Below are 24,301 nucleotides of genomic sequence, written 5' to 3'. Positions count from 1 at the left end.
GTAACAATTTGTTACAGCAGTCCCAGGAAACTAATATAAAGATAACAAAGGAAACTTTTATGGGGTACATAGCATTTGAAGACTAGAGGTAGAATTTACATATATGGTGATTGGATAGAAGACAAAAGAAAAGGAAGAAGGAAGGTGAGCATTACAGATAAAAGAAAAAGGCAGTGAGACAGGAAATCAAGTAACTTGTGCAAGTATAAAACTAAGTAGTTCAATTAACAGGGGTATATGCTAGTTGAAAGTAACTAATGATACAGACTGTTAAAGATATTGAATGTTAACCTAAGAAGTGTGAATTTTAATCTAAAAAAAACCTAAACTTTAATCAGCAGTCAAGGTCCTCTGCATTTTGTGAAGACAAGGTGTATGTGTGTGAGTAATGGGAGTGGGAGTCTTGGAAAGGAAAATAATGTGTTAAGTCCTTTGCACGCTTATGAGACCTGTCCAAAAGAAGTCCACCCATTGTTAATATAATGGGAATGGTTTATGCAACACCCATGTAACCTGGCAGCCAAGGAGAGTGGACTGGAATGTGTATGTGTGAACATTGATGACTTCACTGAACTAGTCAGTGGGGGCAGGGGGTAGACACCATTGAGTGAGCATGTGTACCCTGCGGTCATTGCATTCAAAATTACTGACCAAGTAGAGCAATGAATCTACATCAAATTTTGCATTAAGCTTGAACATTTCTCTGTGGAAACCATTCAGATGACTTAGAAGGCCACAGCTATAGGCAACTAGTGATTAGCAGCTATGTCATGACAACATACCTGCTCATGCCTCATGACTTGTGCAGTTTTTTTGGTAAAACATCAAATCACCCATGAGAGTCAGCATCCCTACAGCCAAGATTTGGTGCCCTGGAACTTCTGGCTTCTCCCTAAACTAAAATCCTTTGAAAGGAAAGAGATTTCAGACCTCCAATGAGATTCAGGAAAATACAACAGGGCAGCCAGTGGTGATTGGGAAAACTGTATGAAGTCCCAAGGGTGACTCTGAAGGGGACTGATACATCATTGTCCCAGGTTCAATGTTTCTTGTATCTTGCATCTGTTCAATAAATGTCTCTATTTTTCATAGCACATGGCTAGATACTTTTTGGACAGACCTCCTACAGCATACTATTCTTTAACTTTTAGAAGGTTTTTTTCTTTTCTATTGGTTCCAGAGAAAGGGAAAAACATCAATTGGCTATATCTTGCATGCACCCTGAATAAGGACCTAACCTGCAACTCAGACACGAGCAGTGACTGGGAGTTGAACTGTCGGCCTTTCTGTTGGTAGGATGACTCCCAACCAAGTAGGCCACACCAGCCAGGGCTATTCTTCAACTTTTTGTTCACCTCCTTCCACCACAAAGCTTACAGGTTGGAAATGAGTTTGCCCCAACACTGAGCAAAACTTCTGGCATATATGTATGATAAATCATTCCCAGAAACAGAGCTTTGAATGTGAATCATGGCTCATTTAGTCACTGCAAGTAAATGAAACCACCTAACAACAACTATACCTCATTCTTGAACAGAACACCCAAAGTGGTGAACCCCTTGAGTTCAGTAATAGCCTGATTAAGATGACTTCATTTAAAAATATTAGTACTCAAAATATGAGAGATGTGGGCTGTGTGATTAACCCCAGAAACTACTCCAGAACCAGGGCAGCAACTCTGGCCAAATGCAATCAATTAGTAGAGGTTGTCTGGAGCAGAGTTGAGAAGCAAAGAAAACTTTGTGCCATAACAGATTAGCAATGTCAGCTAAAGTGTTGCATAGGAATTAGATGTACAATTTGTGATTTTCATTCTCCATAGACCCAGAAGTTAGTAATGTGGCTTTTTAAAGCTTTTCATTTTAATGTCCTCTTATGTGACATACAGAAATAAATAAATAAAACTCCATTTCAGTGGAGGTTTCCACTTAGTTGAGCATAGCTAATTAAAGATTTACTGCACTTGGGTAAAAAAGAAACCAAGGTTGTAGTGTAGAGGGGAGAGAGGGTGGTTGTTTCCCGTATTCAATGATACAGAGTGCTACTATTCTGGTTGGAAAGACAAGGCATATTGAACTGCTTGCTTCTAACTTATATGCCGTGGTTTGAAATACTCAGTGGGGAGGGACTTAGAAGGAAAACCAGCACATTAGTGAGTGGAACCCCACATGAAAAAAATGGAACTCTAAAAACCGAATTCCAATGTTTACCCTGGAAGTTTTGAGCCTGGACGCTGAGAGAGGCTAAACACCAGTTGCTGAAAATAAGACCAAGGATGAAGGGGAGAGTACAGCCCTCTGTGACCATACGTAGCAGCCACAGCTAATATGAGTGGTACCAAAATAATTGTCTAAGTTTTAAAACGTAACTCAGAAACAAGATATTGTAAACACAAACTGTCACACAAGTTTAGTTATGATTGTTGCTGTTATAGGGACGCTATACGTAGAGGACGCAGCCTTTTTTGGCGGCGGCGGAGGGATCGTTCAAGTTGTTTACAGCCCGCTCCTGTGACCATTTTCGCAGAGGCCTATAAGAGTTCCAGGGCCACTGTGGACTGCTCTCCTAAAGCCCTTAAAACTGCACCTAGGCCTAGGATATCCAAACATTGTACCTCTGCTGGCACCATCAAACTGCTGCAGAAAATTCTGTAAATGTGCGGGAGAAGAATAGGCGACCGCCAAACTATTCCGACTTCTCCCTAACCCTCCACTCCCACCAGGCGCAGGCGCACTCCGAAGCCTAGCGAACCAAAGCAAAACCTAAGTACTGAGCAGGTGCCAGAGAATTCTCGTTAACCACGCCTGCGGAAGGTGTATTTAGAAGAGGAGCTGTTTGCTTGTGTGATTATTATCGTTTTTATCTTGATCGTCTGGAGTAGCGCTCTGGTTCGTTTTTCTGCTCTTTTGTTGGAACTCACTTTGCCTACACTAAGAATTGTTGTTTGGGGATAAAACTTGATTAAAGTAAACCAGCTACTCCCACTACCAGGTCGTAACCTTTTAAGCACTCGGTCCTAACAGATATGAAAAATAAAATGGCATATTATAGCGAACACTTACAGGCTACAACTCATTTACATGAATAAAATCACTTTAAGGAGTACTCTACCTTTCCCATACCATGTGCTTCGTAAAACCTAGAAAACCCTTTAGTCCCCAAGCCAGTGAGAATCGTACTTACATTTATCAGCAAGGACCTGAAGTAAAGAGTAGCGCATGCGCGATCCGCCCCTAGACTCGAGCACGTGAGAGGGTAGGGTAACATCTAACCTGCCCGGCGTTCTCCGGTTGTTTAAGACCGGGCTTCTGGGCTCTGCCTGTTGTCGACATGGGGAAGGTGAATGTGGCCAAGCTGCGTTATCTGAGCCGCGATGACTTCAGGGTCCTCACTGCGGTAAGAAGTTAGCCTTTTACCCCTGCCCCTTGCCCTTTCCCCTTTCCCATTCCCACTGTGCTTTCTGTTCCTGGAAGTTTTCTGGGAGCAGAGAGCGCTCTGCGCGCTGGAACGCGGTGAAGGTTGGGAATGGGAAAAGATCTGACAGTAAGATTTTTCCGTTTTTGTCCTGCATCTTACCCCAAATGCAGACAGCAAAGGACCTTCTTGTAATTATTTTCTTCCTTCCTGCTCCTCTTGTGCTCCAAAGCCATGCGCATCCTTGCGGCCCAGGAAGTTAATCTGACCCTGGGTTGCCGACCACCTGAAAAGGGTTAAGGTTCCCGAAGAAAATTAGTAGCATTGAGTTCCCCACGCACGGACTCATTCACGCGGTATTCCATCCTTTTCATTCAGTCAACAGATTTGGCAGGTTATTAAACTAACAATTTTAGGGAATTCAGCGGGGTACAGACAAGTCAAGGGAGACAGATCATTAGCAAGTGAACAAATAAATAACAAGGATAACATCAGACAATGACTAGTATGAAGATGATAAAGCGAATAACTGAATAGAAATCCTGAATAGACGGGGCAGGAGTGTGAGTGCTATATTTAAGTTGTGTAACCGGAGAAGACAGTCTGCTGAGTGCGAGAACCTTTTCTGTTAACCGTTGTAACCAAAGTTTTAGGGCTTTTAAAAAAAGTTCCCGGCACGTGTTAGATACGCCATAAATACTTGCTAAGTAAAAGAAAGAGTGGGAGGATAGCAAGAGCTGAAAGAAAAGTAGCTGGCTCGGTGAAGTCCTTGGGAAAAGTTGGAGGCAGAGGAAACAGCAGTAAGGAGTGAAGAGGCTCTGAGGCAGGAACAGTTTTTGAAGAATGAAAAGGCCAGTGCAGCTGTAGCGTAATGAGCAGGAGGCTGAATGGTTGGAGATGTAACTGGGAAAGGCGAGAGCCTCATCAGGCCTACTATAGAATTTGGAGTGTATTCTAAGTATAGGGAAGCCACTGAATCTTTTCAAGAAAGGAGTGATAAAAACTGATTTTATGGTGTTAGATTTATGGCACAAAAAGGAACACATAGATTGGGCATTTGCAGAATGAAACAAATTTACTTCAAGAGCCGTTTTCTCTTGTATTATAGGGATTAAACTATCAAATGCAAATTTAGTATGAAATTTGAAAGACACTTCTTTGTCCTCTGATAGCTTCTTAAATTCAGCTGGACTTTACCTACAGGCACTTTTGAAAGATACATTCCTTTTCCACTTCCTCAGTACATCCACTCATTCCTTAATGCAGTGATTTCCAACCCTTTTCATCTCGTGGCGCACATAGACTAATTAGTAAAATTCTGCAGCAGGCCAAAAATATTTTTTGTTAATCTGACAACGAATAAAATAGGCTTAATTTTGCTTCATTCACACCAGGCAGCTATTGTCATGTTGGCTAATTTTTTTTAATTTGACAATCCAAAGGATTAGGTTAATACCCCAGACTGTCAGGTTGCATGGTTTAAAAATTCTTGCAGCACAACAGTTGAAAAATCACTGCCTTAATGCCTCTGGCAGAAATGAGGGAACCAAGAGGAAGAAATGTTAGAGGTTGGGAGAGATGGAACAAAGCATGGAAGAGAAGTGTAAAGTGTGAGGGTTTTGTTGAGGCATCAAAATGATAGCAGGTTTATCTTCTAAAACTATGTCTCTGCAATATATAAGTTGTTTTTTGAAGCTCATTAAGGAATGGCCTCATTAAATACAAAATTTCAGTCTCCGTTGAGTCTCACCAGCATTGGTATCAGTGGCTGCCTTTCCTTGACCCTCTTTTCCCTTTACTTCTCTGACACGTCCTCTATCAATAATCATACTCTTACTGGCCACCCTTACCTTTCAGTGTGAACCTCCCCCCAATTCTATCCGTCCACCCTACTTTTCCATTACCCCTTGCTTGATGAGTACATCCACTTTACAGCTTCCTCTGTTACGTTATCAAATAATTGACCCTTTTTTCCCTCTAATTATGGCTTCAGTCCTAGTGTAGACATGTCTTTCCAATGTTCTTTAAACATCTTCATTTGAAGGACCTTCCAACACCTCATACTCATTGTGCACTAATCAAATTCATTAACTTTGTCTGCCCCCTCTTTTCCCAAACATCATTAAAATAAGTAGTATTACTACTGTTATTTTAAAACTTGATCATCTTCACTGCCACTTTCAGTTCCTTTACCTTCCCACTTTTATTGCCAGTCCCATACTGCTTTCCATTACAACTATCTCTCCCCTGTTACAGCTTCTGTTTCCTCCAGCCTGGCCTGTCTCCTCAGTTCTTCAATATACCACCTCCAGTTTTTGCTTTCTGGAAACCACTTTGCTTATTCCTGCTAGATCAATGTTCTTAAAACAATTGTTCACACATCTCTTTTGCCTGAACACCTTCAAGAGTTTCCTACTTTCCTCTGTATAAAATCTAAAACTGCTCCATCTGCATTCAAGTCTTTCCATATCTTACTTAAAAGCATTGTTCAGCCTTTCCATGAACTCTACGTGTCACTCCCATCTGAGCTACCACTGTAATAGCTGTTGCTGTGTTCTGTACTTACTTGTGTCTGTGCCATAGCCAAATCTTTTCTTATTATCTTTGTTTAGTATTCTCTTATCTGCTTTTTCCATAATCCTTTCTCTCTCAAAATCAGTCTCAGGGCCTGCTACTTCCTTGAAACTGGTCCCTCAGCCAGAAGTGTTCTTACTCTGCCCTCGGCCACCTCTCTGTTAGCCTTTATTTCTTACCTTCCAATAGAACTGGATGTGTACATTCTTATTTCCACAGGAAGATAATGTATTCTCCAGGGTAGAGGTTATTTTTATATTTTTTAATCTCTTACAGTACCTGCATATACTTTCTCATTAGTGCTTTCTTAATGAGAAAGTATTAAACATCTAGAACATCTGTAGTTTTTAAAGACAAATACTAGGACGTCAGTAAACATTTTAGTATTACTTACCATAACATAAATTATGTTAAGCACTCGCGGTCTTTACCCTCGAAGTATACATATCATTTACTAGAGAGATAGAATATGAATATCACTGTTTATATATCAAACTGTGATTAAAAATATGAACCAAGAATATAGTGACTTACATACATCTCAGAATTGGTTGGAGAACTGCATGGTCAGAGAAGTTTGAAGGAGAAGTGAATTGGTTAACAAAGTTTTGACAGCAGCTCTGTGTTGATTATGATTGCATAAAGATTTCTTTAATTTCAGGTTGAAATGGGCATGAAAAACCATGAAATAGTTCCCTGCAGTTTGATTGCTTCTATAGCCAGCCTTAAACATGGTGGCTGTAATAAAGTCTTAAGAGAATTAGTGAAACATAAACTCATAGCTTGGGAGCGTACCAAAAGTAAGTATTCCAGGCACCATTTGTGATTTTTTCATTTAACTGGCTTCCCCAGAGCAGGCTTTCCAAAAGGCAGGAAGTGGAAGTTGCTGGGCCTAGAACACACTCGCCCTAGAAGTGACACAGCATACATCCTCCGTGTTCTATAGGTTAGAGCAAGTCACAGGACCCACCCTGAAAAATAGGCTGGAAAATAGTCTACACCTCCTGATACTACATAAGAGTAAGTAGGAGCAAGTACAGGTAGTGATGTTGTCATCTTTGGAAAATGCAGTCTGCCACAAGACTCTAGAACATTACTACTCAAACCATTTGTGGTGAGGGATGAGTTTCTTTTTATCAGCTTATCATGGATCCATACTTTTATAAAATAACAATAAAAAGCTAGAAATATGAAATAAACTGATAAAATGTAGGCATAAATTCATTGTTACAGTTGAAGATACAAAATAACTTGGTCACTGATAGAAAAATTTTTTAGCTTATACACATCAGGTCAGTTTCTGTGTCTTGTCGCAGACTAGTAACATAGACTGGTGTAAGTCTGTGGGTCACGCTTTTGAGTAACACTGCTCTAGAGAAGAAACACAAATTATAGGAAGAAATGCCAACTTGTAAAACTGGGTAGCTAATCTTTTTCCAGTGAAAACCTCCCATTGTCTAAATTGTTCTCATGACTTGAACTGATGTGACTTGGTAGTACAATGTAACTAAAATATGGTCTTTCTCATTTGCTTTTGTCTAGCTGTCCAGGGCTATCGGTTAACAAACGCAGGCTATGACTACCTAGCTTTGAAAACACTGTCTTCTAGACAGGTAGTTGAGTCCGTTGGAAACCAGATGGGTGTTGGCAAAGAATCTGGTAAGTGCTGACGGTGCTATTGAATGTATTTCTTCCTTAGTTTATATTCCCTTTGAGAAAGCATTTGCCTTTTAGTTTATTTTTCCCACTAAACAATAAACTCAAGAGTTGTTTGGAAATAATACAGATTAAAATTACCCTTAGTGTAGTAGATTATTATTTTGTCATAAATATGTAGTTGACAAGTATACCAAGAATTAATTTTCCTCTAATAACTGAAGTCTTTGGCAAATATTTTATTTGCTCTTCTGCCTCATAAATTGGATATTTGTAATAGATAAAATATGTAACACAAGGAAGCATAGAAGACACTGAATTTCCAAAAACCACAAACTTTTTTTTTCTTCACAGTAATGTGATCAACAAGGCTAAGTTAGGTATGTGTAGAACACAGAGAAAAGCATTCTAAAAGAGCATTGAACAAATGCTTATGTATTTTCTGTGTGGAAGACAGGTAGAAACAAAGAACAGGGAATGATATTCTTCATATCGTGCCCTCTTATACACTGCTTTTTTTATCCAGTATAGTTTATCTTATATCGTTAAATTGTTTATCTGAACCAAGGAAGGGAAATTAAAGTTGATAGAGAAAAACTTATAAAGCAGCCTACTCTGAAGGAGGTCGCTATGTACTTTAGATGGTGTGTCTTCTCTATTAATATGCAGATTATGGTATATATTTAATAAGTAATACAAGAGTGCTAAATATGGCAGTGTACAGTAGTGTGTGTATGTGTGTGTGTGAAATATATAAATAAGACAAACAGCTTTTGAGATATGCTTCCTCTAGTAGCTTTTTTTTTTAATAGAACTTCATTGCATACAAAATGATAAATGTACATGAGTACAATAAAAAGGAAATCTCCTAACACAGGACTCAGTCTCCTGTTACTACTTTCCAAAGCTGTCACTGTTTATTGATATCCTAATAATCTTTCTAAAAATACTCTGTGCAAATACAAATATGTACTGTACTAAGGATATGTGTATACAGTCACCTACCTTTTTAATCTCAGGTAAAAGCAAACAGTACTCACTGCCCTTCACCTCCAGTGCATCTCTGATATTCTACGTCAGCCAATTTGTGTTTGTCTTTCTCACACTTTCTGAGTGTTACATTGTATTTCCGAAGTTCCTTTACTGATTTTACCAGTCCCAATGGTAAAATGGACATAAGTTACTTACTTTTTTTTTTGGGGGGGGGGGGTAAGGTAGTGAATACTCTGGTACAGGCGCCTCTGTGCAAATAAATTTGTAAATACATTCTTAAAAATTATGTACTCTTAAAAGTTTGATAATACCAATTTTTTTCCAAAATGTTTATACCAGTTTATAATCCCACCAGTGTAAGAAAGAGCTGTTTCTTTTTTTTTTTAATTTAATCATTGTTTAAGTACAGTTTTCTGTCTTTTACTCCCATCCCAGCCCACCCCATAGTGCTCCTCACCTCCCTCCCATTTCCACCCACCTTAGTTTGTGTCCATGTGTCCTTTATACTTGTTCCTGTAAATCCTTCCCCTTTTCCCCTGTGATTCCCTCCCCTCTGGTCACTGTCCCCCTGTTCTCTATTTCAGTGAGAAAGAACTGTTTCTTGATAATTAAAGTAATAATTAAAGTTTCCCATGAATAATTAGGATGTGTTCTCCTTGTGAGCATTGCAAATAGCAACTTATTTTGGTAGTTGAAATACTTAGGGAAAGATCTACATTCTTATAGGATTACATTCTAACAGCTGAGTATTAATTGAAGAAATGGAATTCCTGTTTTTGAGAAGGCAGATACTATTAAATCACTTCTTGAACGTATAGGACACTGAGGAACAATTAGATGTTTTCCCACTAAATTGAGTTGAGCATTAAGCACCTTTGGAGGCAATAACCTTTTTGGATCGTGATGGTAAGTATCTGTGGTTATTAGGAAAGGTAATAATTGATATAAATAAAGTAAGACAAAGTTAAAATTGTTTGAACTTACTGGCATAAAAGTGTAATGATCTTAACATCTCGGCCCTAGATATTTATATTGTTGCAAATGGCGAAGGGCTACAGTTTGCGTTAAAGCTTCACAGACTGGGGAGAACCTCCTTTCGAAATCTGAAGAACAAGCGGGACTACCATAAACACAGGCGCAACATGTCTTGGCTTTATTTATCTCGTCTCTCTGCCATGAAAGAGTTTGCCTATATGAAGGTATTTTTAAAATAATTTTTCATTTTTTAACCAAGTACTTGGAGCTGAAAGGCCACAGCAACAATCATCAGTCTGTTGCCTGCACATTTATTTCCCCTTCTCCCATTCCGACCTTACTGTCGCTTTTAACTCTTGCCGCTTTGATTTTTTTTCTGTCATTTGTTTTTCTGGTCATTTCCTTCTATGTGAAGGTATTTTTAATTGTTTAAAGTGTATAAAGGCAATATATAGTCAACAATATTAACAAGATAGAGTAGCCTAAAATACAGTGATGTGATTTTCTCACAAATGTGTATGTGTGAATATGTAGTTAAACTGTACAGAGGTCTATCTCTAATTAAAAACACCAGCTAATCACCATTTGTAGAAATCTTAGTGTCTTCAGTAAGTTGACTAGTATTTTTATTTTACACAGAAGAAATGCCAAGTAAAAATTTTTATGTATATTAAAAAGTAAACATTTTTAGTTTTTAAACTTTCATCTTCAAGATTAACATTAATTTATTAAATATTTTAATCAAGTATCTTTAAAATTAAATTAACATTGTATTTTTATTACATTCTAAGTAGGATTTACTTTTTATAACTTATTTTTTAAATTATTAGAATACATCCAGTGTTTCTTAGAAGTTTCAGTTTGATCTTCTTTAAGTAGGTTATTTTAATTCATGTGTGTAAATTTTTAGTGATTATGGGGGGAAATTCTCAGCACAGTATAAAATGATACGGATAGCGTACATGTTACACATTTCTTGTCTTACACTAAAGGTTTATATCCCACAGTAGTTGATCAGGAAGTTGGCAGTTTGGTAGGAATCATTACTGTTTTCCCAAAACTTTATTACGTGTTTTCTCAAGATGTTTATACAAAGGTACAGACTTGTTTGTATTTAAATGTGCTTCTTAAATACATTGATGTTTTCCTGACAGAGAATAAGATAAAATGGAGTTATAGCTTAAAGGTTAAGCCATGGCCCACTGGCTAGACCACTATGACTGTAGTTAAGGTTACTGTATGCTCTTGAGCTGCCAGGGCCTACTCAAAATCGCTTGCATTTAAAAAAGTGTTTTAAAGCCAAGCAACCAGTTTTCAGGGAGTGGAAGTCATTCATTTCCTGTCCAAAGAAGGTAGGAAGTAGAGCACACAGCCTTTTAAAATTAACCCTGTTAATAAATATATGTCAAGCATCAGCTATGTGGCTAACACTGTATTAAGTAAGTACTAGGGTAGGGTGGGGAGTAGGGATAGATACCAAAAGGATATCCAATGCAGTCTGTGTCTTAAGTTGGGAAGATAACTTGAACAACACATAAAACAAAGAGCAATTTTAAGATCCTATTACGTGTGTTTAGAGGAACTTACTTAGAGTAGAATAGCTGATGAAGGAAGTTCATGAAGTGAGTGGGATTTAGGCAAACTTAGGAAGCATGCACATGGTTTGGCCATAAGGAAAAGACTGAAACGTTGTACTTTGCAGAGGAACCACTTCGGGTACAGACACAAGCGTGGGGTAAGCTCTGTGTGTCCAGGTGATAGCAGTCCTGAGACGGCTGTCCTGATTGCACTCCCGAGCACTTACGGGGACTGTTGGGAATAGTAGGGCTGGTTAAGTTGATTAAAGAGGGTTTTGAAACCTAGGAAAAGTTCTGAGTAAGATCAGTATAGCCATTAATCAAATTAGGGGTGAGTATTTTTATTTTTTAATTTACTAGGGCGACTTCAAACAGTCATAGGTTTCAGGTGTACAGCTCAGCAACACATCTATACACTGCGTTGCGTGTTCACCAACCCAAGTCAAGTAGCCATTGTAGATTTTTTGTAATTGAGCATTGACATAAGCATCTTAGTTTGCTGTTGGTACACAGACTAAAGGTTAGGTATGGTGGCAAGAGCGAGAACCAGTGTTAGAGTTAATTAAGTATAAATGACAAAGGCCTACTTAGAAATGGCAGCATTTCAAATGGCAGAAGTCATGAATCTGACATTCTGAAGGAATTAATAACAGGACTTTATAAGCAAAGATAGACAAAGTTAAGGATAAGGGAAAAGATGAATCTATGGATGATCTTAAATAACATTTGACTCAGGCTACTACAGTGTATATGTTCATTACATAATAGTTTTATTTTGTATATTTGTCCTCAAGAAAAGGTCAGTGCTTTGTAAACGAAAATGCTTACTCTATTGGAATATTTCATTTCCTAATATGTCAGCAGACAGAGTACTTTCTAAATCACATTTTTATTTTATTTTTTTAAGCACGCTCCAATAAATGGCAGAAATTTACAAAAGTTTGGCAGATAAATCATCAAGGCAGAGACTTTTTCACACTCACTTTTGTAACCCTAGCACAGTGTATATAGTATTTAGTAAATGTTCAATAAATGGGTGTTTGTTGAAAAAGTGAATTAAGTTAACTGGTTTAATTTTTTTTTATGTGCATCTCATTTTGTGCTGTAAGGAAGCCATATAGAGTTATCGTTATATGTTGACTAATTTTGTAAAGGCTTGTATGTTTTCTTCTGGTAGAGAGCAGGTATATTTACATTTGTTGTTCCTTAAGAATTAATGGCCTCCTTGTTGTTTATGCCCGTGTGCTGTGTTTTAGGCGCTGCATGAGAGGAGATTCCCAGTTCCGAAGCCGGTCGACTACAATCGCCATGCGGTCATCATGGAGCTCATAAAGGGCTGTCCTCTGTAAGTACTGTCCTTAAGCCTGGGGGTCAGGGTAAGGGCAGGGCTCGGTTTTGAAAGTAAATTGACTTTTATTAAATGGAATATTGTTTCTGGGAGGTTAGAATTAACATATAGCAGTAGGCAAATTGAAATCGTACTTTCATCCTAACAGTATGTTGTGTAATCTCTATGATTCATTCAGCAAATATTTATTAACAATCTAGTATGTGCCCTCACAGAGTTTACGTTTTGATGGAAGGAGAATGCAGTAAATATCTAAATAAGAAAATAGAGGATAGGGTAAAAGCAGGTTTACAATTCATTGTATGGAAAATAACTAATAAATAATAATACAAGAATAAACTCTGCCCGTTGGAGTGCCATCCATAATCCAAAAGGTCAGGTTTGATTCTGGTCAGGGCACATGCCTAGGTTGTAGGTTTGATTCCCTGGTCGGGGGCCTACGAGAGGCAACCAATCAATGTTTCTCTCTTCTCTCTTTCCCTCTTCTCCTCTCTCTAAAATCAATAAGCATGTCCTCGGGGAAGGATAAAAAGTAATAATAATAAGTAAAAAGAATAAACTGTGTTCCATGAATTTACAACTATAAACCCACTTTTGCCCCACCCTGTGAATGTCAAATGGTGGTAAATGGTATGGATAAAGTAAAGCAGGGTAACAGGGACAGGCAGGGCTGAGGTGGGAACAGGAGGCTGCAATTTACATGGGGCAGTCAGGACAAGTCTCACTGATAGGAATGCTGAAAAAAATGAGGGAAAACCATGCAGATATGTAAGAATATCTTGCAGGGGAAACAGCAAGCGCATACGCTGTGGGATGGGAGCATACCTGCATGTTCAGGGAACAGTGAGGGTGTCAGTGTGTCTGGAGCTGAGTGATCAGCAAGGGGGAAGGTAAGTGATAAGATCAGAGTGACAGCAGGGGACCAGATCACTTAGGGGTTGTAGATCATTGCAGGGCCTTAAAATTTTTTTCTTATTGAAATATATTCCACACATGATACTGTATAAATTCATGTATACAACATGTTGATTTGAAACTCTTATATATTGTAATGTGATTACCATTGTAGTGATATTTAGCACAAGGACTTTATAATTTCGATTGAGATAAGAAGCCATGGGAGACTTTTGAACTGAGAAGAGACATGACCTGACTAGTGTTTTAGTAGGATCACTCTGGCTGCCGTACTGAGAATGGACTGAACGGAAACGAACAGAATGTGGGAGACAGTTTAGGAACTTCTTACGCTCCAGTCAAGAGACGATGCTAGTTTAGATCAGAGTGATGGCAAGGTGACAGGGAGCGGTCGGGTTCTGGATATGTCTTTCTGGAAGAGCCAGCATGATTTCGTTTGGAATTGGATATTAATGTGAAGAAACGTGTGAGTTAAAAGTAACAACCAGCTTTTGGACCTGAATGACTGATTATGGGGGTGCATAAAGTTCACATTTATGGATGAGCTGGAAAGACTCAACAACGGTGTAAGGTAAAAATTGGGGGGGGCAGAATCAGAATTCGAGTTTGAGACGTGGTGAGTTTGAGATGAGTACACATTCAGAGAAGTCTAGATTGACATTAGTATGTGTATGGTGTTTAAAGCCATGAGCCTGAAATCACCAGAAATGATTTTACGTAAGAGGCCCTAGGATTAACCTTTGAGGAACTCCAAAATTTAAAGGTCGGTGAGAAAGTAAAGAATTAACAAAAAAGACTGAGGAGGAATGATCAGTGTAGAAAGGGGGCAGCCTAAAGAGTTGGTATGTCAAGAGTCAAGTAAAAGAAGTGTTTCAAAGAGGGGAATTGGCAGAGCAAATATGATGAAGACTGAGAATTGACCAGTGGGTTAGCAACACAGCACATTGACGGTCTTGACAGAGCTGAATAAAGTAGATGAAGACATCCTGTTTGAAATGGTTACTAGAGTGAAAGGAAAAAATTTAGAGAAAGCACATGTAGAGAAATTGGACTGTAAAGAAGATAAAGGATGTGACAATGGAAAAAAGATACAGAATCAAGGCAGGGTGTGATTGGTTTTTTCAGTAATGGTGGACGCTGTTACGTTTGTATGCTGATGGAAATGAAGAAAAGCTGCTAGGAAGACAAAGATGGAAAAATATGTACACACTTGCTTTCATTAAAAGAATAAATGGGTACAAATAATTTATTTTCCTGTGTAAAATACTTGCAGGTGTCAGATACACCACGTTGAAGATCCTGCATCAGTGTATGATGAAGCCATGGAACTAATTGTCAGACTTGCGAATCATGGACTGATTCATGGAGATTTCAATGAATTCAATCTCATTTTGGATAAAGATGACCACATCACCATGATTGATTTTCCACAGATGGTTTCAACTTCTCATCCCAATGCTGAATGGTATATACTGAAAATGATTGTGAATGTGGGTGTGTTTATGTGTGATGAAATAATTTTTATTTAGAATTTTCAACTTTCTAATACTGTCATTTGGGTCAGTAACTGGTTTGAAGTGACTGATGTCAGTGGTCTAAAATTGTGTGTGTGTGTATATGTGTGTGTTTTAATGATATCAAACTACTAATTTCACCCTGAAAGAATCTTTCTTACTCCTCAGTATTTTAAAGAGGGGGTGCACTTGGATCCAGTTTTTAAAACATGTTCATTAAGCTTATTCTGTGGGTGGGGAATCTGAAGATACTGCCCACTTTTGTAAGCCATCAAAACAATTTGAATTACTTTTATAATCTGACAGATTTCTATAAGTCAAATTGTCTTACCTGTGGAATTCTTTATTCAAACAAACATTTAGGTGGAAGCCCAGTTCTTAAACAAAAAAAAGCTTGCTCAGGAGAAGTAGGGACACGGAGAGGGGGACCCTAGACCCTCATTCTCTCCGCCTGCCCCCTTGTTTCCGCCTCTGCTGGCTTCGGGGGGCTTCACCAGGCATAATTTGATCGTCTTGATGGTCTTGACAAAAGTTGAGGATTTGGACTAAACTAAGTTGCCAGACCAATAATATTTCTCACATCATTTTTAGCTTTTATGTTAAAAAAGAATTCCCATAAAACCTCATCCCTGACACAAGGCAGAACCACTTTATATACTATGATAATCTCTTCCTCACACTGCTAAACTGGCCAAGTTGTGAAATGCGAGAGAATATTTTCCTTCATTTGTATTCCATGATGCAGTTGAGCATAATCAAATTAGGGGTGAGTACTTTTAAAGAATATTTCCCACAAAACAATACTAATAGATAAATGCCTGGCACTTGGGTGGTCAGTATTTCTTATGGTGATGACAGATTACCATTTTCATTAAAGTGATGTAACATAGTCACACAATAAAGGAACATCTAGGAACCACCAGAATTAGAGACAGAAATGATAACAGGTTATGACATCCAAATTAAATATAATGTGCATTATTCTTGAAGACATTGCGATTTAACTTGAACTTTTATATGGTTAAGTCATGGGTGAAGGAGTTCTTTTAAACACTAGAAATTAAGATACCAATAAGACCTGTCTCTACTGTTGAAGAAGTTACTGTCTAGTGGGAGAGACATAGCATGTATAAAAACATAACTGTAAAATTAGAGGTTGTTCCAAGGGTGCCCTAAGAACAAAGAATAGTGGCTGTGTCTTCCTCATTCTAAACTTGATGATTCTCTAAAATAACAATTTAGTTAAAATTTAAAGAGTTAATCAGTTCCATGCGAACCTTTATTCTACCTCATTTGGAAACCCTCTAGAGAATTTAAGTGGCTCTTACTGCTTTACGGTGACCTAAAAATAACCACATATTCAGAGGTGGTTCTGCTGTCAGTCCAGATTAACATGTTTTCAGATTATTATTTATAAGCCCACAGCATTGTTTGTCTCTTGGAAGTTATTACAAGTCGGCTAACAGATAACAAGGATATGTAAACGTAATTCTAATTCTCAAACTTTTTCTTACGAGTTACTAATCTACTTTTACCTTCAGCTTTCTCAGTTGACAACCGGTTCAGCTGGCTGTAGCTGATAGGAAGTACAACCAGACATACTGGAGTCCAGAGAGGAAAGTGGAAACCTCTGCCCCCACATTATAGGCCCCTAGTCTTCTTTTCTAGATTCATATTTATCTTATTTTCTCTTAGTATGTCTGTTGCATTAAGGGAAAACTTTGAGTTTTCTGACCATAGGAACTATGTGCCTTTCATAGCTTATATTCCTTGTTTGTACCTCTGCTGTTACATTCAGTATTTCAAACACACTGTCAGAAGATTTCTTTTTCTTTTGAGTAGACTAACTTAATCTTTTTTATGTAAAAAGTAGAACTGTCATATACTAAGGATATTGTCACTGACTCGTAAGAAAAAAATGAACAACAAAGGCTGTATCAGAAATAATTCTTTCTTTTGCAGGTATTTTGACAGAGATGTTAAATGCATTAGAGATTTCTTTATGAAACGTTTCAGCTATGAAAGTGAGCTTTATCCAACATTTAGTGATATCAGGTTTGTACTCTGCTTAAACTGATAGAACTCTGATAAGTACCTGCTTTATTTAGTTCTAAACGTTAACATTTTTATCTAAAAAATTTTCAGGTGGTGAGTGACCTTGGCACATTGTAATCACTGAGTGTTATAGCTGGGTGTTATATAAATGAAACTTACAAATCTAGAAAATACCTTCTTTTGATCCACTAAAATAATGTTACTGAATTTGGGGGAGGTATACACCAGTTTCTTATGAATTCAGGAACTTTTATTCACTATAGGGTGCTAAGTGAATAGACAATTTGTAAGGACCAAGCCAACTGTTTATCGGAATTTGTGGTTTTCCTTTACTCAGAATAGAAGCTGCCTTTACCTGATCATGGGCCCTAATTATATGTATATTCTCAAAGGCAAATTTCTCATTTACTTTCTAAAATTAGTTCAAATATTGTTTTCTGGCTTGAGATGATTGACAAGGTTTAAAGAAATCTTTAGTCCCCTCTAAAAATTATTAAGTCATAAATACCAACTGAAGTTTCTGTAACCTTTCTATTTAATATCTTGTTACTTTTCACATTTATTTTACTAAAATGACAAACAACATTTATCTTTTACATTTGTGTACTTATGTAATTTAAGTGTTGCATTTTAGGCAAAGAAAAATCTTTAAAATATATAAACTATTAAACTCACTTAAGAATTATAATTTTCCAGAGTAATAAATATTTGTCCATGTCAGATGGGTTTTCCCGCCTCTGAATACTTGGCATTTCTTTCCCCAGGAGGGAGGACTCTCTTGATGTCGAGGTTTCTGCCAGTGGCTACACGAAGGCAATGCAGGCAGATGATGAACTGCTTCATCCAGCAGGTCCAGGTGATACGGAAACAGAGGGGGGGTCTGACTTCTCCTTCTCTGATGAAGAGGTATCAGAAAAAGCAACCGTTTGTAGAGCAGACAGTCCAAGTGAACACGACTTTGTAGAGGGGTTGGCCGACTGCCGGTGCAGGTCACCCGGAGACCGTGGACAAGGGCGGGGAGGTGGTTTGTCCCAGCAGGGTGCTGCTGCGCACTCTTTCAGCATGGCTAGACTCAGTCGGGCTCTGGAAGAAGTACAAGGTCCGGTTGTTGGAAACCATTCTGTAACTGAGTTTTCTGGGGAGGAGGACAAAACTGGAAATGACACCAGGCAAGATGGTGAAACGGGTCAAGGAGGAAACCCTGCAGGCTCTGACGAGTGTGAAGATGAACACCCTCATCTCGTCTCCTTGTCGTCATTAAACAAAGAATTCAGGCCTTTCAGGTATTGGTTCTGTTGGTTGACTTTTTTACTTTAATCTGGAGACTTGCACTTTCTTCAATTCTGGCAAATGAGTATTTTTTTTAAATGAAGCGACAGAGTTGTGCTCTGTACCATTATGTGTTAAATGAAAACAAATAACCCTTTTGTTAAAATTACAGCTAGCCTTTACAGTCGACCTGACTCTAGACAGCATAGCGATTCAGTTTTAAGCAGCCTGCTGTAAGATACAAACTGATTACTTTCAAAAAATTAATACAGATCTCTTATCCAGTTGATTATGATTTAGGTGGATGAATTCTTTGTATATTTTCATAAATGTATGTCTAATGTTTGATTTATGTATAGTCCAATAAATCTGCAGAAAATGTACTATCTTTGTGAAGTTCAGTGAATTTTGTCTGGTACTTTGAACCTTCTGTTCTTATTTATTCATGTAAAATTCTATAATGTTATTTTTGTTTTAAGAATTTTTTTTCTTGCAAATATTTATCAGCCTAAGCTCAGATTAGCAATGATCTAAAATTATAGTTTTTAGATTTGGACTATTTATCCAGAATTGAACAACTGTAGTTTAATGAAATACAGGTTTATGTGTTTCAAAATAGTAATAGTACAAAATTAAATCAGTAACTTTATTTTTAGAGAGTGGGGAAAAGAAGGAGAAAGAGAGGGAGAGAAAGAAACATCAATGTGTGGTTGCCTCTCACACACCCCTACTGGGGATCTGGCCTGCAACCCAGGCATGTGCCTTGACTGGGATTCAAACTGGCAACCCTTTGGTTTGCAGGCCTGTGCTCAGTCTACTGACCTATACCAGCCAGGGCAAGTAACATTTATTAGGCATTTCTTGGTACATGTTCAGGCATAATCCTAAGGCTCTCTTTGTCATGAGTTTCATTGTGAAGCAAAACATGAGAATTTTGTTCCTTTTCCATATAACTATCTTAAACACAGGGTTATTACCACTTTAATAATTAACATGAAATTAAAATTAAGAGTGGCAATGGTTCAACATTTTGGGTAAGTAACAGAAGAAAATCTACAGAGGTTAAGTAGCCATCTGAGCAGAGAATAATTTGTTTCTACTCTAAACACATATTGGGCAAAATTTTTATCAAAGTAGAAATATATTTCTGAAAAATATCAACTGTTAAGAATTAATATCACCTGAGTTTCTTACACATTCAAACTTTGAGCAATACATAGTACAAATGAGATAGTTTCTGTCACTGCAGTTTTTCTGCGTTGCAGCAGACTGCAGGGTACAGTTTCTTACACCTGCTTTTGTTTGGGAAAATGGCAAGAAACTGTCCCAAGGATTTAAATGTTAAAAGTCAGATAGTTCAGTAAAAGAAGAGGGGAAAAGACACAAATTATGGACAAGTGATAACAAGTTTCGATGGCTAAACATTTTACCATTTTGAAATTTTGATAGTGACTATCAGCTGGAAAATGAAAATTGTTTATATACTAGGATGAATTGTGGATGGTTTTGCCTTCACAGAAATTTTAAATATAATTATATTTCTGAGATATTTTATGTCTTTAAGTTTCATTATCAAGTAAGGAATAATATAAATTGCCTCAATAATTAACTATATATTGTGATCTTGCTTTAATTTAGAGATGAAGAAAACATGGAAGACATTAACCGATCCAGAGCAAGAACTCTCAGTGTTACTTCTGTGGGCAGTGTTCTGAGCTGTTCAACAATTCCTCCGGTAACCATGCATTCAGCGTTTGCAAGTGTTCCCTAGGTCATACTGCAGGCATCTCATATGTGAGGATGATTTGATGTACAGTACACTCGCAGCCATTTGGACCTTGCATAGTAACAGTACAGAATTATAACGAGTACAAATTTAGTAATATAGGAGAGAGGGTTACTTTTAGGAACAATCAAAGCTTTCAGGGAAAGGGCGGCATGTAAGTTAGCTTGAATTTGAAGGGTAAGATCCAGGGGGCTTTGATTCTCACATGGTCTAATTCCTGCACTTCAACAGCAAGGAGACTGATTTCTCACACTTTATAGTTTCCTGTCCATTTTTGGCTTTCATATTTTTTATACTTATTGAAATTTACCCTCCTTTCTTTGATTTCTCAGATTCAAAGCATAGGGCCTTTATATCTGATTACCATGGTGTAAAGTTGATAATGTCATACAACAAAAAGTTAGATTGCTAATTCATGCTACTTTTCTTAGATTCTAACTTATGCTCTCTTCTGTGACTAAAGAATATGGCACTGACATTGTCATGAGGTCTTGGCTTTGTCCCATTTTCCTTATCGCTAACAGCCCCTAATGAATTGTATTATAAAATGTAAGTTTGCCTCCCAGGGACAAGAAGAGATGTCTTTATCCAGCTTGGTTTCTCTCTCATCTCCGAAATGAGTCATCTTAACTCTACATCTTAGCTCTGCGGAGGTTTGCTTACACGGTTTTTCTTGAGGTCCCATTTTATTTTGTTGAAAAGGTCAGGAGAAACACTTTGCTTTGTTATCTCCTTTACATTGACGATTGTGCAAGGTAAAGATTTTCTCTGTGTTCTTTGATATTATTGTAAGTCCTGTTTTCCTACTTAAAATAGGTGTTTGGTTTTTTTATTAGCAGAGTTGCCATTTATGTACCCTGTGCTTTCTAATATGTAACAGTTAAATTATAATGAAAGGTTGAAATATATTTTTAATAAGTATGTGGTCACTATCAACAGAAAACCACAACCATATACAGGATCTTCATTGCCAGTTTTTATAGGCTCCCTGAAATAATACAGCGGTATTCTATTTCATACTTTATAATTATTTAAAGAATAACAAATGAGATTTTTCTCACACTTTTGTTAACATGAAGAAAATAAACCTTGTAGGATTTGTGAATTGTTCTGAGTTAGGAAGATGTACATGCGTGGCAATCTCTTATCTCCTTCTTCAGCTGCTTGATATGATTATCTTAAGGTCTCACTGAGGGGACGAACCAAGGGGAGATGGAAGCAGATTATTTGGGAAAGAAATTGATTTTTTTTCCTGGAAATATTCTGGAGGCCTCTTCGAATTCCTCTTTTAAATGTGGTGTATGGTCCTGGCTGGTGTGGCTTAGTTGGAGCATCATCCCGCGACTGAAATGTTTGGGGTTTGATTCCCAGTAAGGGCATATGCCTAGGTTGCAGGTTCAGTCCCCAGTCCAGGTGCATATAGGAGGCAACCAAAGGATGCTTCTCTCTCACACTGATGATTCTCTCTCTCTCCCTCCATCCCACTCTAAAAGCAATGAAAAAAAGTGTCCTCAGGTGTGGGTGAAAAAATAAAATAAACATGGTGTATGCTTGACTGTTTTTTCCCCGGGACTTTCAATCTCATCTCTGTCGGGTGCCTTCTTTCCTGGTTCCTTTCCTTCATACCTACTTTACTACTTTATTGGCAGTATAGATTCCAGTAGTAATTTGAGTGAATTTTGAAGAGACTTTATTACTAAAAAATGTATTTCTATTCTATTCTCTATTGATAGGGAGTTTAAGTACTAAAGTTGCGGTTTGCAAATAATTTTCCTTTAGAATTCTGAAGGTGTTGGTCTGTTGTCTTCGTTGCAGTTGAGAAGGTGGCATCTCCAGGATTCCGGTCCCCTGCTAGAGCGGGGAGGCGGGCAGTTGCCCGGCTTCCTGGGGTAGGGAAGGCCCCGGAGGCTAAGCACACTTGTTTTAAACTTTCAGCCAACTGGTCTTTAAGTTATGAAAGTTCTGGGATACCAGGTCCTTCTAAGTCACCAACCTTCCTAATTATGGGAGGATAGCCCTAAATGCATCTCTGTGTCTTGCATAGGGTGAGGCATATTAAGAAGAGACCCTTAAAGTGTTCATCTTCCTTTTTTTAGGAGGCAGCTTGGATAATGCAAGGTTATATGTACACAAATAACAAACAGGTGTAGTGCTTTCAGAGGGGAGAAAAAGGCTTTTGTGAATGCAGTATTCCAAAGTTGTATTCATCTTAGCAGTTAAAGGCAACCTGTGTCCTGCGTAATAAGAAATCAATTGAATTTATGATCCTTCACTATGAGAAAGCATTCTGCATCTCCCAAAATTGGTATGAACTTTCCCATGGGTATCTGCGGCCATTAGGCCGTTTCTACACCTGAAGTTCTGAAGGGTCTGTTTACCAGTGATGATGCTTTCAGTCTTGTATGAAGACATGCCTGTTATTACCTAGAAACCAGGAACAAGCAGTTTTTACCTCGTTTTTGATTATGTTGGTTTTCAGGGGGTAGAAGGGGTTGGTTCTTTAAGTTTTCCCAATGGACACTAGGTGGCACTATGTCTATTCATTACTCAAAGAATTTTAACTATATTTTTGTCATATTCTATATTTCTTTTAGAAGTGTAATGTATAACTGTTTTGTGTTTTACTGCTGATTTGTATAGTACTGCTGTTAGAATTTTGAGTTTTAAAAATATGTTAACAGAAATTTGAAAAATATTGGCAATGTCAATATTTTGTTGAATATTTACTCCTTATCAAAATGAGCAGTCATCAATGATACTAATCATTGAAATCTTTCCAGGAATTGGTGAAACAGAAGGTGAAACGTCAGTTGACAAAACAGCAAAAATCAGCTGCCAGACGTCGATTGCAGAAAGGAGAAGCAAATATATTCACCAAGCAACGGAGAGAAAACATGCAAAATATTAAGTCAAGCTTGGAAGCAGCTAGCTTTTGGGGAGAGTAGTGTATTTGGAGACATTTACACAATGGAATACTATCCAGCCATAAAAAAGAAAATTTTACCCTTTGCAAACAGTATAATGGACCTGGAGAATATTATGCTAAGGGAAATAAGCTGGTCAGAGAAAGACAAATACCATATGATTTCACTCATATGTGAAATCTACTGAACAAACTGAACTAGCAAACAAAGTAGAGACAGACTCAGAGAGCAGGTTGTCAGCTCTGGGGATGAGGTTTGGGTGTTGGAAGGATCAAGGAAAAAGGACTCATGGACATGGACAACAATGTGATTGCAGGGGGTGGGAGGGAGATAATAAGGGGGCTAAATGGTAATGGAAAAAGTTATAATAAAGATGCAGAATATTTTTCAGAAAGTTACTGTGATTTCAAGCCACCTTTAGTCTTTCGGACTAAGGCAGAAAGGTAACAAATAGACAAACTTTATTTCGTCTATAAATTTGACTCATTCAACACATGTTTTCTAGAGGATAATTATAGTAACTTTACTAAAGCAGTCCAGTTTTCCAAATAGTTGTGACCACTGGTACATCAGCTAAAATCTACTTTTCAGACCAATTTTTTTTCACAAACATTTGGGTATTTTAAAAAGTGTAAATGTCATACTTGGGGTTTGTTGTTATCTACCAAAAATAGGTTGATGGCTTGGCTTCAAATCCCAGCTTTCTACTTACTAGTGGAAATTACCTTAGGCAAATCATATTTTCTCCCTCTTTTTTTATCCTTCACCATATCACTTTTTCATACCATTAAAATTGGATTTACAACTACTACAGGGTTGCTTTGAGAACCACAGGAGGCAATATACAGAGAACACATTATATACTTTCAGTAAAGTGTAGATGGGTGAATGATAATTTTAATGATGTTTATCTTTCCAAAATTCGGCTTAACAACTTGATTGCAACTTAGCCACTGAGAAAATACACTGCTGTCTTTCTCTAGTGGTAAGGGTTAGCCAATAAAGCATAATGTTTTCTGCTGTTTAAATTGGTAATGTAGTTATAGGAACAGAAACTTGACATAGTCCCACCATGGTCTTCACAGTTGCCAGTTTTTAGGCGGGCCTGAGTAGAAGAGATGGGGGCTGGGAGAGTGGGGAGTAAAGGGAATGGAGGAGTGAACAAAGTTCTGAAATTCTTAGAGTGGGTACAAAATATGTCTCACTTGAAGACTAATCTATTGAAATGTGAAGATGGGCGCTAGAGGCAGGAACCTGGTTGTATTCAAGTCCCATCCGCATTGCCCAGGACGGCGGAGCAG

The 24,301-nt window shown here is 37.8% G+C and overlaps 1 protein-coding gene across 1 annotated transcript; it reads left to right on the top strand.

Annotated features, from left to right (window-relative positions):
- Positions 1-3,090: 3,090 nt before the first annotated feature.
- RIOK2 (RIO kinase 2) lies at positions 3,091-23,314 on the top strand. The gene is made up of 10 exons (XM_037032229.1): positions 3,091-3,396; positions 6,650-6,788; positions 7,531-7,647; positions 9,661-9,836; positions 12,446-12,534; positions 14,726-14,917; positions 16,929-17,021; positions 17,786-18,304; positions 19,929-20,025; positions 22,857-23,314. Exons 1-10 carry the CDS (start codon positions 3,331-3,333, stop codon positions 23,019-23,021), a joined length of 1,653 nt encoding a protein of 550 aa, XP_036888124.1. The 5' UTR covers positions 3,091-3,330; the 3' UTR covers positions 23,022-23,314.
- The last annotated feature ends 987 nt before the right edge of the window (positions 23,315-24,301 follow it).

The sequence above is a fragment of the Sturnira hondurensis genome, unplaced genomic scaffold (assembly GCF_014824575.4).
Source record: "Sturnira hondurensis isolate 20B ecotype Veracruz unplaced genomic scaffold, ASM1482457v3 Scaffold0021354, whole genome shotgun sequence".
Classification (NCBI taxonomy): Eukaryota; Metazoa; Chordata; class Mammalia; order Chiroptera; family Phyllostomidae; genus Sturnira; species Sturnira hondurensis.
This window is presented reverse-complemented; position numbering and strand designations above follow the sequence as displayed.